The following is an 18,392-nucleotide window of genomic DNA, read 5'->3' on the forward strand; positions in this document are numbered from 1 at the left end:
AGACCAAAAACATAAGAAAATTAATTAGCAAGAAAAATTAAGATTCTTGACATAGACACCAACCATAAAAAAACAAATCATCTCATCTCTTCAACTCTTCCATTAGGATGATGGGAATGTGAATAATTTCAGGGGGTTCTTGGAGAAGTTACATATAAAATTAGAGTTGACAAAAGTTTCTTAAGGAAAACATTATGAAATTGGCTAAGAAGAAGCTGGCTTGAGAAGAATCTATTTGAGAAGACACCGAATGCTAAAGCCCAGAGAAAACTTAATGTCAGTGTGTATTTAAAAATCATTCGTATTTTATGGTAGTTACATGGGCCCTATAGGTTATAAATTGAGTGATTACATCTGTAATTATAGCTGAAATGAATTCTCTAGCAATGCATCTTTAGATGCCTTTCAGTTTATAATTGAATTCAATTTCATGGCATAGATCAATTTTCACAGGTACATTTCACTAAGCTAGAATATATTTCCTATAACTGTGATTCTACATTTTGGCCACATCTATTTGGCATATTATATTTCATCCCATCATGCAATTCTCTCTTTTTTTGGAAGTGGGAGGAAAACTCCTCTTATCAACATCCACAAAAATAACCAAAGGCACATACAGACTAGCATCTGCCCAGTACAGAAGATCTTCCTCATGGTCCACAGTGAGCCCACTGGGCCAGACCAGGCTGCTGTTCACAATAGGTTTCCGGAAATTTCCTCCCAGTGTTGCTCTCTCGATTTTGGCATTAGTACCCCAGGAACTCCAGTAGATATACCTAGTAGTCATCCAAAGGGAATCATAATTAATCCACCACAAGGAACTTTGTAATCTTTTTTACTTAAAAAAGAATTGCAGCATTTTTTAACTGCAAACTGACATTAACATAGCAAATGTGACCCTACTCCATTCCCACCTACACAATCTGCCCAAAAGGGATTTACTGAGTCAAAGCATTGATTGCCTAGTATGCTGCCGACCTTTCTAGCATCACGTGAGCTTTTTCCCAGGTAAGGTCACTCATGTTCTTTCTACTTTGAATCTGTAGCTACAGTGTTCAAGCCCTAATATGGTGGCCCTCTACGAACTTAAAAAAATTTCAGGCCCCTCTCTCTCCAGTAACAAGCACACAGAAATATAATAAAGAAGAGGACGGCATACCCTCCACAAGGGTCTAACACAATCGCTCTTGGCTCTGTAACGCGGGCTATCACAGTGCGCTTAGACCCATCCTCAGCCATGGAGTTAATTGTCTGGTTCGTGTAGTCACTATAATAAATTCTTCTGTTGATCCAGTCAAAAGCAATGCCATCAGTAGTCCCTATATCTGGACAGACACCAACAAACACACATACACGAAGACGTTAAAGTCTCAACATGCACTTTAGAATCACCAGGTCATCTATGTGTGTTGATCCCATCGTGTCTACTTCCTTCCAAGATAAGCTATACTTGGAGTGCACTTACCTGAAGCAATTATCGTGGGAGAACTGATCTCTGCATTCAGGCTGACATAGGAAATCTGGCCATGTCCAGCTTCTAAATTTTGTGTGAAGTAAATCCTGTTATTTATGCCGTCATAGTCTAGGGTCATGACATGTCTTCCCACACTTATTGCTTGGAAAGGTGTGCTATGATCTTCAGGATCCAAGTGTAAGCTTCTCAAGGAACTCTCTGAGGCAAAGATGAGGTAATTTTCTTTCGGAATGGCACAGCTCCTACCATCACGATCCAGGGTCCCAAAAACACAGCTACATTTTGGTGTGTGCAATCCAGGCAGAGCAAAGCAGAGATGGGAGCATCCGCCATTATTTTCCAAGCAAGGGTTGTTGTTGACTTCTGCTGGTGACCGGGGCTGGACATGCTGGTCAAAGATGGTCACATCTCTTAGCCAACTGATATTGTCCCTTATCACTGCTGGCGGCTCTGTGTTCTCTGGTTCCTTGCTAGCCTGGAGGATTTTTTTTAAATTTCTGTCTACCCATATCATAGAATTTCCAAAAACAGTGATGGCATAAGGAGTTGGGTAACGACTGCCATAACGAATCACTCTCAATTGCTTCCCCTCGATATTGATCCTTGAAATTACATCTAAAGTGTCATCAACCCAATAAACGTAGCCATTGTTATGGTCCAGTGCCAAGCCCCGTGGTGTGACAACGCCCTCTGACACAAGCACAGTTCGATTGGTACAGTCAAGAAAAGAACGTTCAATCTTTGGGTTTTGCCCATAGTCAGACCAGAAGAGGTATCTGTTCTTGGGGTCTACAACAATATCCCTGGGCATATCCACTATGACTCTAAGTAGAACACGGCGGTAGGTGGTATTGATCTTTAGAACTTCTATCAGTGTTTCAGACTGAAAAGCATTGATGAAATAAAGATTTTCTGCAGGAAAATAAAAGAGCATGCTGATGAATGGAAAACCAAGAAGATAAAAGAGGATACCTCTTCAAATTCAGAACAAATATGTAAGGTTGAGGTTTGACTCATTACATATTGACTTTTCCATGATGATAAATGTCTCGGTTTAGACTTAGAAAAATAAATATTTACTCTTAGAATATCAAGAGATTGTTTCTTCAGATTTAAAGAAAATGTGCCTATCTTCAGCTTCTAAAGCACATTAGAATTCACAGCAAATGTCAAAACCCACTTTCTACTAAAAGGTGTATTTACCAGAATGTCCTTCCTCTTCTACCTGAATGTCGAACACCTGACTCTTCAGAGACTATAAATATACATTATCATGGCATAATGATGAAAAGAGCAAAGAGTGAGAGCCAGCAGGATCTGTTGATCAATATCACCAAATGCTCTTTGTGCTTAGCATTAACATGAGGCCTTTTTCCTAGTCTTTCTAACCAGTATTGATGTTTTCATCCCAGGGACCTTCTAAAGCCACCAAAACAAAAAGTTCATTTGAGCATTACAAAACAATGTAAATGCTAGAATAAAAAGTCCATAGTGTGAAGACAGTATAATGAATAGAGAGGAATCTCAAATGGATTCCATGCAGTTGAAAGTCTATTGTTAAATTAGCTACCAAAGCACACCTACTTTATTCCTATATCTGACTCAAAACTGCTCTAGAGTCATCAGGCCAGTATATAATATTACCGACCTACTCTTTTCATTACCTGTCTCTAATTGTACTATATGTATATTCCAATCCTTTAATATAGGGTTGGCAAACTTTCTCTATAAGGGCCACATAGTCACTATTTTAGGCTTTGCAGAGCGTATGTTTTCTTTCACAAGTACTCAATTCTGCCATCATAACATAAAAGCAGCCACAGATGATACATAAACAAATGGGCATGGCTATGTTCCAGTAAAACTTAAAATGGGCAGTGTGCATTTGGCCCATAGGCCATAAACTATTGACCAATGCTTTATCTATGCCCTCAGAAATAGTGTAGTAAATTCCTAATCAGGAATGGGATTTAGAAACCCAATTAAAGCCTCATCTAAATCATACTACCACATTTACTATTTACCATCAACTCATTACAGTACCTAAATTTTTACAATATATTTCAATTAATATTTCTATGTGATGTCTACTTACCAAGCTTGATAACACAATGATACCTATTTTATAAAATTGTACTATATTCTAAAAATTATAATACATTTGATACATTTGTTTCTCAGTGTATCATTAAAAATGAGTGGTAATTCAAAATTAAATACATGGTTCAATACAACTAAGTTAATGAAATATTGAGTCAGGCATTTCAACAGAACTACAATAAAGAAAGTGCCTAATGATCAAAAGAGTTTTTACACATTAACAAGAGGAAGCAATTAAAAATTTGGCAGCTAAAGTTTCTCAGCTTTAAAATAAATAATTGCCATCTCATGGTTTTCATTATATTTTAATATCAGAAAAAAAACAAATCTGTAGCATATATAATATTAGACTAAACTCTCCAACATAAAATAAAATGATAGAGATACAAAAATAAAAAGGCTTTTCAATAAAATCACTGTACAGCTTACCCACCTGCTACCCAATCCACTGCAATACCCCGCACTCCATTTTCTCCTATCCCATGTGTAATGATGTTTGTAAAACCAGACCCATCTGGTTTGATTCTACGGATTGCATTATAAGATTTCTCAGAGATGCTAAAATCACACCAATAAATAAAGCCAGAAGATACATCAACATCCACATGCAATGCATTTCGTCCTGGAACATTTAAGAAAAGATCATTAAATAAGGCTCTAGCTGGAACTAGAACTTTTAAAATATCTGCCCTTCCTCTCAAATCCTCATTCCCAAGCCCCTGCTTTGACTATGCCCCCGTTACAAAATAAAACCATTTGTTTCCCAGTTGCAACAAGCACACCCACCACCCAGTTCTTGGTTTCTCTCACATTTCCTATAGTAAGGAGCACTGGCTCCTGGGAGAAATGGAATGGGAATGTATACGGTGATCCTGAAACATCTTACTATACCTAGAAGCAAGGAAGCACTCAAACACAAATGGAATCATGTCAAAAGACACATGCAGCCAATTCAGGAAGAACTCCCTGGCCAAAATGGATAACTGGAGCATCAGAAGAGTAAATACGTTAAATGATTTATAACATATTGAGTTAAAAAAGTAAAATCTTGAGTCGACAGTGATAACAACTGGGTGATTAACTGGGTAAAAAGGACAGCTCTCCTAGAAGAATATTATCCAATAAATGTAGAAGAGATGATAGAACAAGAAAACCATCATTTTACAATCCTAATTAAATAATCCTTTCAGTCAAGGATCATCATCGATGGCTGCTAAAACCAATGGGTAAAAGGCACTTGGGGGATAAGATATCCATAGAGTGTCAAGAGTGACCCCAAAGATTTCACACAAATTGCAAAGCAAAAATCATGCTTTTAAAAGGCAGGGATTTCACTGACACCACCTTAACCAAATACAATGCATGAATCTTGATTATATCTTTGATGGAACAAAACAACAGCTATAAAAAACATTCTGAGGCTAAGTAGAGAAATATAAATATGAATATTAAGTGACGATGCCCTTAGGAGCTGCATTCTAAAGTATGTAGGGGTGAAATATCATGACATCTGCAATATATTTTCAAAAAGTTCATTAAAAATGTATGCATATATATGTAGGTATACACATATAACACAAAAAACCACACAGAAATCAAGAGCTCAAATGTGGTAAAATGTTAACAAATGCTGAACCTAAGCAAGAATATAAGAATATTTACTGTACTTTTCAACTTTTCTGTATTTGAAATTTTTCAAAATCAAAAGCTGGGAGGAAAAATTATTGATTTTATAATAATTTACAAAATGGTAACTTAGATGCATAACTTTTTAGATATGGGAAAACAACGAGTCATGAGTACATGTGAATATGGTCACGAAGCAGGAGCATGTGTGGCGTCAGAACACTGACTCCTTTCACCATAGGTTTTCCTGTCTCTTCTGATCATTTCTCCAACCCCTTCATTCCCTTCATCCTCTTTTCTTCCCTTGCTACCTTCTACTTCTGTCATTAGCCTGTGGCGTACTCCTTGTGATGCTACTAAAAACTCTTGTGGTACTATACGCCTAGAAACCTCTTGGCTCATGTAAAAAGTGATCACTTCATATATTCACAGCATGCAAGCATAAAGTGCTGCAAAAACATAGTTATTAAGGAGAGACTCATACTGTCAACTCATTTATTTCGACTCATCAAATATATATTAATAAATCAGATTGGGGATTATGTCATTACTATTTTAAAAACTAATGTACTTCTCAGTTGACACTTATTGGATTTTGTTACCCAATGTCACCATAAAAAATCAATTAATTAATTTTTTTAAAAAAGTTAATATACTTATACCCTAAATCTCCATTAACAGTTGGAAATAAGGTTCGGTTCTTCTGAACACCAACTCTGTAATGCTTCTTGCAATCTCGTGCTACATTCTTTCTATTTTGCTCTAAGCCTGTCATTCTCAGTGTTGTCCAGGGCCCAGCAACATCAGCATGCCCTGGGAACTTGTTAGGAATGCAGATTCTCTAGCTCTACCCTAGACTACTAAATCAGAAAATCTGGGAGTGGGATCCAGATGTGTGTTTTAAGAGGACCTCCAATTCTGATACACACTAAAGTTTGAGAACCACTCAAGGCTGAGCCAATTTAAAGGGAAAGACAAGCTTCATTATGCACTGAATCCAAATAAGAAGAAATGCTTTCTGGTGCAAAGGATTTCAACATGGCACCAGATGTAGTCGAATACCACTTGTACTGGAGTCGGCATACCTTGGCCTGCCACTGGCACCATGGCTTCTGAATGATCTGACAATTCCAAGCTAAAGCCTCTGATTGCAGACAGCATCGAAACAACAATAAAAGAGCTATATGGAGAGCAGGTCTGATTATCAGGATTGAGTTTAAATCCAGTGGCACAGGCACACGAGAACAGTCCTCCTGGTACAGGCAGGCAAATCTGCTGACAGGCATTTACATTGTTGCTACAGCCATTTGAGGATTCGGCAGAGTCTAAATGAAATCAAAATCAGCGTTACTTTTGGCCTATCTACCTGCCTCTCCATTTCGCACTGTTAAAACTGAGTCACCAAATAATTCATTATAAAAATTAGTAACAAAATACAATATCTGAGTTAACAACCTAAAAATAATATTAAAGAGACTAGAGCTTATACAACTAACACCTAAAGATATGAAACAGGACCAAACCATTTTATAACAGTTAGAGAATGAAGCATTAATTGTATTTCTTCCACAAATATATAAGAATTAGAGAGGTCAGTATACAAATTCTTTTTTTTTTTTTGCATTCTTAGCCTATGTACTGGCATTTAAATTTTTAGCAGTTTAATTATATGATCAGTAATGTGATGGGCATTTATTATAAAGTTTATTAAATAAGAGTACTTAATGGACATTTTTCACATGCAATAAAAATAAATACCAGTAACCTAGGTTGTAGGACAGCAAACAAATTGGTAATCTTTGGTTAGAGACTAAAAGACATAAAATATGTCAAAACTATAGGAAAAAAACTCTAGACCATAATGCTAATTTAAAGGGTCAAATCAAAATTTAGATTATTTCTGAAAAAATATGTTGAAATAGGCAACTTCTAAGACTATTCCTTTTAAGATTAAAAATTCTATCCTGTTAACACTTTCCCAGCAGTCATCTAACTAATATTTATTGAGCACTTCGAAGTGTCAGAACTATTCTAGTTACTGGGTGGAGAACGAGAAACAAGACAAGCAAAGTGACTGTCTTTATGGAGGTTACATTCTAATGAGAAATACAGGCAATAAACAGATAGATAACATGTCAGTGAGTACTAAGAAGCAAAAACAAATAAAGGAATTTAAAGTGATGGGGAAAGAATGCAATAAACTTACTCTGAAGTCAATCTGGCCTTGCAGATGCCAGATTAGTCTTTGACACTTAGCTATATTTAAGACATGGTATCGCTTTAAATATTTCGAGTAATTTCAATTTGCACGCATGTGTTAGAACATGGGTCTGTGTATAGGCACGTGTTCATACATGTAAGTGCGTAGATGTGAATATAAATTGTACATCCATACATGTGTATGTTTTAGTAACAAATACTTACTGCGTCTATGATAAACTCGAAGGCCCCTCAGATTTGGAGTATTATCTCGCAAGACAACTTTGTTAGACCCAGTGGCCTTGTCAACTCTTTCAATGACCTCATATTGTTCATCAGAATAATAAAGGAATGAACCATATACAGCAATTCCCCATGGGTGGGAAAGATCATTTACTAGGACCATTCGATCTGTACCATCCACATTTCCTCTTTCAATCTAAAAAATCAGAATTTTCATTATTGACTGATTCATGGTGAAATGAGAGAAACATTTTAAACTGACATTCTCTTAATAATAATACCTCACAGTCATACAACAGTCTATCCTTTACAGAGATTTTTCATATCTATTATCTGATTTGATAGTCACAATTGCTTGGAGCATTAGTCAGGCAAACGTCATTGTGCCCATTTCATTCATAATGAAGTTGGAGTTTAAGTAACTCAATCAACTTTTCTCAGGTGGCATTGTGAAGAAAAGGGGCCTAAATCTCTTTCATTCCTGTGTGTGACATTCTGGTCAGGGACACACATTTAATGCCTAACTGGACCATTACACAGGAGTTGGCTGATCCCGTATTTAACATCTTCACCAACAATTTCTGCAATGAGGATGAGTAATGTGCTCCATACAATCACAGAAGACAGCAAGACTGGATGGGGCAAAGGGTAATGCTGTTATAGCAGAACAGGTAACAAGCCTTAGTCAAAATGGCTTGGTAAACTGGAAAAGAATACATAAGAATGAAGTTGGCAGTAGGAAATAACAAGTTGTCTGCTTCTGAAAGAAAAACCAACTGCAGACATAGTTGATTGGATTTCATTCCAAAAACTTGTCTCAAGTGCTTCCTCTGTGCCAGAATCTGAGCTGAGCACTGGCAAGGGAGACAAACAAGGTCTGGCTCACTGCCTTACTGGACAAGGGCACTCAGCAGTTATAAGAGCAGGTCGTGCCCTTGAAATGGCAGAAGTTCCAGAAGCCTAGAGCAGGGGTCTCCAACCCCTGGGCCATGAACCAGTACCGGTCTATGGCCTCTTAGGAACTAAGCCACACAGCAGGAGGTGAGTGGCAGGTGAGGAAGGGAAGCTTCACTTGTATTTGCAGCCGCTCCCCAGTGCTGGCATCACTACCTCAGATCATTAGGCATTAGATTCTCATAAGGGCACCAGTCCCCGGTGCCAAAAAAAATGGGGACCTCTGGAGAGCATAGGAAAAATAACCTTGTAGGGAGTTGCTGAAGGAACAATCTGGACCAGATTAGCTGATCAAGATCAGCAGAGGCCAGGGTTCTAGGTTGAGCAGTGATCAAACCTATTTGCTGTGGTTTTATGAAGACAACATGTCTCCATCATGAAAGCAGGTCCAGCGATGAGGGCTATGGTCTAGCCAAGCTAGAGAGAAGTGGCTCAGAAAGGTGGAGGTGGCAGAAAAAGGGTACACCTGAGGAAAGAGGCAGAGGGCAAATTACCCTCTGATGAGTTGTGATGATTAAATAAGGACGTGGTTATTAAAGTGAAGAAGAAATATAAGGAATCTAGCCTAAGAGAAAGGATGAAGAGTCACACCACTAACAAGCTCATAGATTCAGGAGGGCAGAGCAGAAGTAGAAATAGGAAGGGAGGAAGATGATGAGTACTGTGTGAGCCGTGCTAAGTTGTATGGAGAAATCACACCAGGTAATAAGAGCTTCCTCAACGTTGCACACATGCATCAAAATTTGTAAAGTGCTTTCACATTCATCACTACTTCCTTTTAATCCTCAAAGTTTATCACTATTAGAAGTACATTTTAAGAGTAAAAGTAGTACTTGTCAAACTGATAATGAACTGAAAACCAAAACTACTACACAATATTATGGAGGGTACCAATGCCAAAGATAGATTTGAAAGGACTACTATTTAAAAAGCAAAAAAGAAACTAACATACATTCAATTCCATACTCAAAGTAATATTTAAATTGATCAATAATTATTATTGAGCACCTTTTAATGGCCTAGTCCCAGTTCAGCTGCTTAAGCACAGCAATAAAGATCAAATATTATTTCTACAAATAAATGAAAATATGTAGTTTCTGCTTCTTATTGCAGGATGTAATGAACTCAGTCTTGGAGTTTAAAATTACCAGTATAGGGAGTTTTCACACATGTGCAACTATGTTATGATATTAGAGAATAATATGTAGCTAGGAGGGAAGGCTGAGTACAGAAGTTTGCCATATATTTTTTTCTTAAGTCTCTATTATTGGAGAGCCTAGACAACATTCGAAGAAAAGTATTGATATCACTAAAACATGAAAGAAATGGCTCTTAAAGGACAAATGAGAAATAATAAATGGAATTACTTTATCTTGAAGGAAAACATTAATAAATATTTATCTATAAAAAACTATGCACATACTGTAAAGAACTGGACTTCAACTAGAGCAAGATTTGCTCAAGGGAAAGAAGTTGTTGGGAGAAGGGGCAATAAAACACTGGTCACCAAGAGAGATTGTTCAAGAACCACTGCCAGACGACTCAGAACAGTAGTGTCAGCCAGACAAGTGCAGCATAAAGAGCAGCAGACTATAAGCGTGTTCGTACCACTCCCCGGCTAGTGACCGCCCAGTAGAGCTTCTGCTCCTCGATATCAAGGGTGAGAAATTCCAGGTGTTCAAGGTTCCCAGTGAAGAGTGTCTTTGGCGATGTGCCATCCATATTAGCACTTGCAATCTTGGCAGGAACCCCACTGTCAGTTCCATGGTCCGACCAGTATAGTTTCCTACAACCATGAAAAACGCCAGCATGTAATAAAACAGAAAGCAGATTAGAGTGAATGGCATGAAAATGTGTATTTGTCAAGATGCACCCAATACAATGGAGGAAACCTGACACATCGATACCTCGTTAAATACAATGTGGAGAAGTACTTAACCAGCGTTCTTTCAATGTCTGTATATTTCCTGGTTATTATTGGAGTAGAAGCCATTTTAAATGGTATCTAAACCAGGAAATTAGCATCCTTCCACTGGTGGGTGATCCTTGAGCTTGGTCAGACAGGTGGAAAGCTTATGACTAAGAAGAAGCCTACATCAATAGTCAATCCCTTTTGAAGAATAATATACTTTCCAATACCCTGGGAAGGACAAAGCTAATGAAAATGTTGTCAGGTACCTCAGTGCTGACCTCTCAGGCTTCTTATTTATAATTCTCCAAATCATCATCTACCGCAAGATCAGATACTTTCTTACCTATTCTGATTTCTGTGATGAAAAAGGAAGAGTTTTGAAATTTAATGCAAAAAATAGGATAAAGAATGAGTAATGTTTTTTCTGGAGTACAATCCCATTAACATGCTGATATCTTTCTCTTTTTGTAAAAATCTGGACTACAGTCCTGCCTTCCTTGCAGTTAGCATGGTCATGTGACTAAATTCTAGCTTAAGGAGTGTGAGCAGAAGTGATATGCACTATTTGTAGGCCTAGCCCATAAGAACTGTAGGGCACATTCTTGAATGCCCTTTCCTTTACAGTTCAAAAGATATCAACACCCAGAATGACCCTGAAAATCTCCTACTGAAGACCCTATCAGCCTGGGTCCCTGAATGATTATGTAGAACTTCCTCCCACCCTTTCCCCAAGTTCTATTGCACAAATGAAAGACAAATAAACTTCCTTTGAGCCATTATACATTTTGGAGTTTGTTTCAATAGTTAACCGATCCTAACTAAGAGACCACCCAATAATAGGAGCACAATAAATAATTGTTTAGTGAATGAAGAATGAATAATGAATGAACTTGAGTTTCAAAAGTGGGACATGAAATCTAAGGTGGTCCTTCTTCTAGAAAGAATAACTGAAAACTAGGACAAGTAAGCAAGCATAGACTAGCATTTGTGCTTTTAGTACTCTTTAAGAATTGGGTTTCATTTGTGCATCATTTTTATTTAAAGCTGAGAGCTAATACAAACTAGTTCTTCTGTTCCCTTCCAGGCCTGAGAATCTGCTCACTTTCAAACAGAAAGTCAAAATCCATTTGAGATGAGATGACTATCTCTTGCTTAAAAAATCAATGCTCATATAATACAACTTATTATTCTAGTTTATAATACAGTATAAGATCAACAAAATGAATAACTGATCAGAACAGAAGATTCTAGTCTATGTCTATTTGTTCTCCCTGCCCCAGTTTCTTCCATTCCAATTCTGACCAATCTTTCCGAAATACAGATTTGGTTCTATCACTCTCTTCCTACAAATTCCCTACTGGCTCCTTATTTCTCAAAAGAATAAAATAAAATAAAAAGAATAAAAATAAAAGCATGACAGCAAAGTATGTCCATGATTTGTCCCCAAATGACTTTAAGCTACTGTATTTCCCATCTGGTTAACTGCCCCCTTCTGTAAGCCTCTAGTTCCAGCCCTCTACACGATCACGCTAAATACCACCATGCTTCTGCATCTTTAATGCTCACTTAACTTCAAGTATCACTACCAGTTGCAATCCATTCTCTACCTACTGGAAACCTCCTCATCCTTCAAGATCTATTTCAGATGTTACCTACTCCCTTAAAGCTTCCCTCACACATTCAAAGTCAAAATGTATTGCCCATTCTTATAACTCTATTTTAAAAATTTCTGCAATTCTTGCTTGTTCAGAATTTCCAGTCCAATATTATTCATTCAAAGAACACAGAACAAAACATATATTATATCTTCCACATTAAATATAAAATAGAGCTTTCTTTTCCTCACTGAGATTTATATTTTTAAAATGTTGGTTATGAAATCAGAAAATGTCCTAAGTTTGAAATCTTCCAATTTATCAAACTATAACATTTACAAGAAAGGTGCTGTATAAAAGGCAGGAGCCATTTATGAACACTCACCCATTAGCAGGATCAAGTGTTATGCCAACTGGAAAACCAACTCCAAGAGCTGTCCCATCATTGGTAATAAGTGTTTTTGCATATCTGACATCTCCTCGGAGTGTTAAAACCTATAACATAAAATCACTTATTAGAACTGAGTTTCATAAGGGCAAAACAAAGGAAGCTGAGACAAAGAACTTAACACACACAACTAATTCCAAAGCATGATTAAGGATGAATGAATGGGAGAGTTGGTGTTAGGCTCAGCTAACTCTCAATTGCTTTTCAGGGCTATGAGGAAATGAGCTCAATAGAAAATGAAAGAAAAGCAAAATCGTGTCTTAAATTTCTATTTCCAATTCACCTAAAATTTCAGGAGAGGAGATGTGTATGAATAAAAGAAAGATTCAAATAGGTGAACATAAAGAATCACTGCCAGAGAGAAACTACAAATGCCTTTCAAATAAATGGCTTCGGAAAAAGGTAAAAGAAAACTTTAGAAGACAAATGGGAATCCCAAAGCTCCCCTGCACTCTAGTGACTGGCATATAGCACCCAGTGGCCCATCACTGCAAACATAGTCGATCAAAAAGTATTCAAAGTAAATTTGTTCCAATAGCCTAAGTGAGTTAAAACACAAGAATCCAAATCCGTGTCCTGGCACATCTGACTAAAGTAAGTTCACCCCTCTGAACTTGGTGTCTTTATCATTAAAATGTGGATGATAATGGCACCTTCTGCTTAGAGCTTACAGGACTATGAGATAATACACGTAAAGCACTTACCACAGAATCTGGCAGAACCTGTGTTTAATAAATATTTCCTAATTTTTTATTCATTTGTTGGGCACTTAGTATGTACCAGACATTATAATAAGGATTATTGGATTTAACCCTCAAGATATTCCTGTAAGATAGATACCATTATTATGCCCATATAACAGATAATGAAAAAGAAGCCTAGAAAAAAAACGGCTTTCCCAATGTTATTTCCTTGGAATTATTATTGCTAATAGTATTGCTAACCCTGTGTTAACAAGGTTAACAGGACCCTGACATGTCACAGAAAAATATGGGTTACTGGATTAGACTCAGTTTCTTATAGGAACAAGGCTATTTTAAAATGCACCTGAGACAGTCTGAGAGGAGAAACAACTAGTAAGAAATTAGAAAATGTCTGTTGATTTGCATGAAGGTTTGTCTATAAAATTGTTTTTCAATGCAAAGTTATTTGTGTGTCAGTGTTTGTTTCTCTGCCCTCTCTGTCTCTATATGTCCCACCACTCCACGCCCCACCCCCCACACACACACCAACACACACCTTTTTCCCTCCTTGCCTTTCTCTCTAAATTTTTACCTCTCCTGTCTGGTATTTTACTTTCTCTTCTACTTGAACTAAGATAATTTTTCTCTTTTCAACTTGACTCTTTCTGCTATAGTTTCTCTCCCTTTCTTAGGCCTAAAGAGTTCTTTAGTTCAAAGGAAAGTTCCTTTCTTGTTTTTTGGAATATATCGAGCTTTCTCTCTCATACACACATATAGAGATTCTGGAGGCTTCACTCATCAACTACAAAATTGCCTTTAGTAAATGGGCACACAGCTACCCCTAGTGGAAAACAATTTCTTAAATGTTTCTCTTATTTTCAGGTTGGAATTAGATGTGAATTACTCTGATGGTGGAAAGGATATTATACAGGTAAACAGAAAGTGAACACTATTCTTGTTTTCTTAAGCAATCTAACTTTCTCTTGGGTGAATAACAATTGACATCACCAAAGGAGAAACCAATAAAAACACTAAAAAGGCAATTTACCTTTGGATCATTATGCTCTTTATGGATATTCTAAATATATTGATGATGAGGGAAACAGGGCACTGTATTCACAAGATACCTGAGTGTCATGAAATACTTTTATTTACTGAGCTTTTAACCACAGATAAGGAAAGAAAGGCTCTTAAAAGTTAAGTAATTTCTCCAAGGTCAAACAGCTTATGAATAGAAAAAACACATTACTGTCCTCAGTCACAAAATGCATCTTCATAACTCAGGGTCTCGAATAAAGTATTTTTCTCTGCCTCTGTTCCCTTTTGCTCATCATTGGATGTCCAGGACTAACCATGGGACTTATCCATAGAAAGCATTTACTAGTGTTTGTTGAATGAATAAATAAATGAGCAAGCAAGCCAGACTCAAAGCCAGGTCTTTGAACATACACATGCACACACACACACACTCAGTTACTTTTCAGCTGGTGCCTCTTTATTCTACCTGCTGGAGGAGACACATTACCTCTTTTCCCTGCTTTTGGAAAACAATCACTCTAAAAGGAAAGACTCCCATTTACAAAGCAAAAGATAAAGAGATAGAAGAGAAGCATATTAATTGTCATTTGGAATTAAGGTAGCTTTGTACTGAGTGGAGTCTAGAGATGTGAGTTTGGTATTAAGGGTCTTAAGCTATAAATATTGCCTATGTTTTCATGGGAGAGTGATATTTTTAGTTGAGATTATGAAAAATGCCTTCTGTCACTGTCGAAGGGGGTTAAACCAGGCTGGATTGCTGGAGTTGTGGTTCGTAACAAGGCAAAGTTAGAACATAGGAATCAGGCAGTGAAGCTGACTCTTTAAGCCAAAGTCTTAACTTCTGTGGGCTTCAGGTTCTTATCTAAAACAATGGGCCTCCGAGGTTCCCCTCATGTTAAGAGTTACTGATTCTACCTAATTTGATATATCCTGGGGATACATTAGCATTTGTGCATATTGCAAATGTCCTTCTCATTGTGAATGGTTACTACACTTGCCTGCCCTTGGGAATGTTGTGAAAATTAAAATTAGATGATGTTTGTGAATCTGCTCTAAATTAGCCACTTGGCTGCTGTGTGCCTTCCACATCTTTCTGAATGCCCCAAAGAACAACTAACTTACTAGCTGGTGCCTGACCCAGAGCAGTGGATTGTCACTCTATTGGATAGCTATCCCTGCTAGCTGTCCCTCTCAAGATCTCTCTTTGTTTCAGGAATTTTCACTTTCAAAATTATGAATTAATAATCCCTTACATGTTTTAACCTTGCCCCAGAGTGGAGAAAATCAATACTAATCAAGTTACTTCTGATTACTTCATGTGATTTCATACCTGCACCCCATCTAGAATTTCTTCTGAGAATTGGAGCTAAAAAGAACAGTTATCACAAAGAGGAGAATATCAAAGGAATTAGAATCAAGTTTCTACTTTCTGTTTCACTGTTAGAAAAACTGCACTGGAGCCATAGAAAGATTTTTATCTTAGAACAGAGGTAAACTATATATTTGGTTTAGGACTAAAATAGCTCTGAAGATTTGATGAGAAAAGATAGTGAAAATTCTTTGTCTACTATGCTCTTCCCTTTATGCTGAATTCCTTACAAAATTTTCTATTTATCTTTTTATATATTTTTATAAAACATCTAAAATCCTTATATAAGAATAAGTTAGTATTGATATTTAGGAGGAAACAAAATAAGGCAGTAGAAAGTTCCAATAATTTATTATTAAGCTGGTTTTTCTTCTTAAACTTCAAAGACTTAGAAAGCTAATACTAATATTTCTTTGCTTTTGTTTCTGCTTAAAATAATTTCAAAAACCATGAGAGCATTTCCTGAGAATAGATTTTACATGAATCAGAAACCAGCATTTGTGTAAATAGTACTATGGAATCATTACCTCAATTGACTGAGTTCCAGAACTGGTGTAATAAAGGTTTCTTGATATCCAGTCTAAGGCTAGGCTCATGGAAGAGCCCAAATTAGATAGAGGAACAAATACTGTCCTGTTGGTTCCATCTGTCTTCACTCTGTGAATTTTACCCTGAGAAGAAAGACAAAGGAGAAGTGAGCTGTTTCAAGGCCACCGCTTCTAAGTGAAAACATTTTCTTCACTGCAGCTACTGCCAGCTACCATGTTTCTTTAACACTCCTCGGACTTGCAGAAAAGGCAAAGGTTCGGCACCATTGGGTGGCCCCCCTGTGTATAATGCTAATGCCAGCAGCGTTTTGAAAACACTGAATTTTAAGTGTCACAGGAATACATAATGCTTAGCATTCTGAATATCTCTGATATAGGCCAAAGTCATAAAAAATAACCCAAGTCACAGGCTCAAATTAGGAGACCAGGAGTGTATTTTTCATAGTGGTAACAAGTATCAAACATGAAGATCTTCCCTCTCTTCCTCAATGGGAATGGCAATGGAATTGGAGAAGTGATCTTTGTATCCTGGAGGCAAAGATTCTGGATAAAGGCCCCAGCAGCCACATCAAATGCTTTCCTGGAATTCCCTTCGGGAACTACTGCTTTTTGTATTGAGCTATGATCATTTTTATGTTAGTCTAATACAAGTTTACACCCTCTTAAGAACAACTTTTGTGACTGCTGTTTCTAGGCATGTAGTCTATAGCTGGAAGCAGTTAATTCAGTGCAGGACAAACCGCAAGCACTTAATAAATACTTGCTGAATGAATAAGAAATATGCAATAGATTAAATGTACTTATTATTCTAAAGCTAAAGAGTATTCCAATCTTTGCTCGAAGCCAGTCTCCCATTTATATTCCTCACTGAGTCAAAAAAAAAAAAGCAAACTTGGTGGTAAATTCTTTATTTCCGGACCATTCCTTTTATTCACCCAGCAAAAGTTTGCCTATAAGAAGGCACCAGTGCAGGTTCTTTGAGGACAAGTTATATACTTTGAATGTTATTCAAAACTTACTGGATTTTCAACCCAATAGATGAATTCCTCTGAGTCATCAAATTCAACATCATAACCATTCTGTACCCCTGATATGGGAACCATCGCATCATTGCTCTTCACCTCAGGATTAAGGGAGATTCCAAAAATTACTCTGCGTCTTACAGTTATTAAGAAAGGTTGATCATCTATGAAAATAGCAGAATATCAGTCAAAATTATATCCCCCTATTCCCAGACATGTACAGTAATGAAACGGAGTGGATTGTTACCATCATGAGACAAAATGCCACTGTAGCAATAAATACAAGGCATGGTAGATATTTCATTGGACAACCCAGGGCCTTTCGTTAGATTTCAGTGGGTGCTAGATCACCAGGTGTCCAACTCCACACACAGTGTTTCTGGACTTTCCCAAGGCAGACCAGTATTTACCTTGCTCTTCATTAATCCCTTACTTACACTGATAAACCATCCACGTTTGCCAAGCATCACGTCAAGAAGTTCTTCCATTTCTACCCACAGACAAACTTCATTAATACTGAGCTACTTAGAGGAAAGGACAGTTGGATTTTGCCAAGAAAAAAAATTTATAAACTATTCTTGGTGAATGACACTTTATTAGTTTAAAGTGTGTTCAGAAAACAAAACTACAAAGCATTGCCTAGTGTTTATTAGGGACTTTAATTACTAAATAAATCCAATTTATAATCCCACCAATTGCTTTTTGACTAGATTCTAACTCTTGGAAGGCAATGACTATGTCTAATTTACTTACTATTATGTCTCCAGAGCCTGGCATATTATAGTTGCCTAACTGAATGACCAAATAAATGAATAAACGGATGAATGCATAAGTGAATATGTAAATAGTGTCTTCTAGAGTTCTCAAAGTATCTGTACATTTTAACTTAAACATCCTCATATCTTATTTAATTAATTCACTTAGCCTCCTAAATAGATAATAAGAAGTCTTATTTCAAAGATAATCTTCAAAGATAATCTTTATACTAGCTGTAGTACCATTATCCAAAAAATCTAAATTAATGAAATTCAAGAGTGGGGTTTTATTTTATAATTCCTCTCTAAGTAAAGGATAACTTTGGAATGTGAGTTCTGTGTTATTAAGACACATATATAAGATATATTACATATTAAGATAAAATATAAAATGTTTAATCATTGCAAAATTTTCATGGGCGC

General features: G+C 36.8%; 1 protein-coding gene across 1 annotated transcript in view; it reads right to left on the reverse strand.

The window, feature by feature from the left end:
* The window catches only part of LRP2 (LDL receptor related protein 2), a 184,264-nt gene that overhangs the window by 63,730 nt on the left and 102,142 nt on the right, over positions 1-18,392 (reverse strand). Inside the window, exons 32-41 of the mRNA XM_025039562.1 lie at positions 17,212-17,378; positions 16,172-16,315; positions 12,492-12,601; positions 10,208-10,385; positions 7,628-7,841; positions 6,289-6,528; positions 4,011-4,199; positions 1,469-2,389; positions 1,163-1,328; positions 621-779 (exon numbers count right to left, since the gene is read on the reverse strand). Coding sequence (XP_024895330.1) covers positions 621-779; positions 1,163-1,328; positions 1,469-2,389; positions 4,011-4,199; positions 6,289-6,528; positions 7,628-7,841; positions 10,208-10,385; positions 12,492-12,601; positions 16,172-16,315; positions 17,212-17,378 — 2,488 coding nt within the window. The remainder of the gene's footprint in view (positions 1-620; positions 780-1,162; positions 1,329-1,468; positions 2,390-4,010; positions 4,200-6,288; positions 6,529-7,627; positions 7,842-10,207; positions 10,386-12,491; positions 12,602-16,171; positions 16,316-17,211; positions 17,379-18,392) is intronic.

This window comes from Pteropus alecto, unplaced genomic scaffold, assembly GCF_000325575.1.
Source record: "Pteropus alecto unplaced genomic scaffold, ASM32557v1 scaffold3, whole genome shotgun sequence".
Taxonomy (NCBI): Eukaryota; Metazoa; Chordata; class Mammalia; order Chiroptera; family Pteropodidae; genus Pteropus; species Pteropus alecto.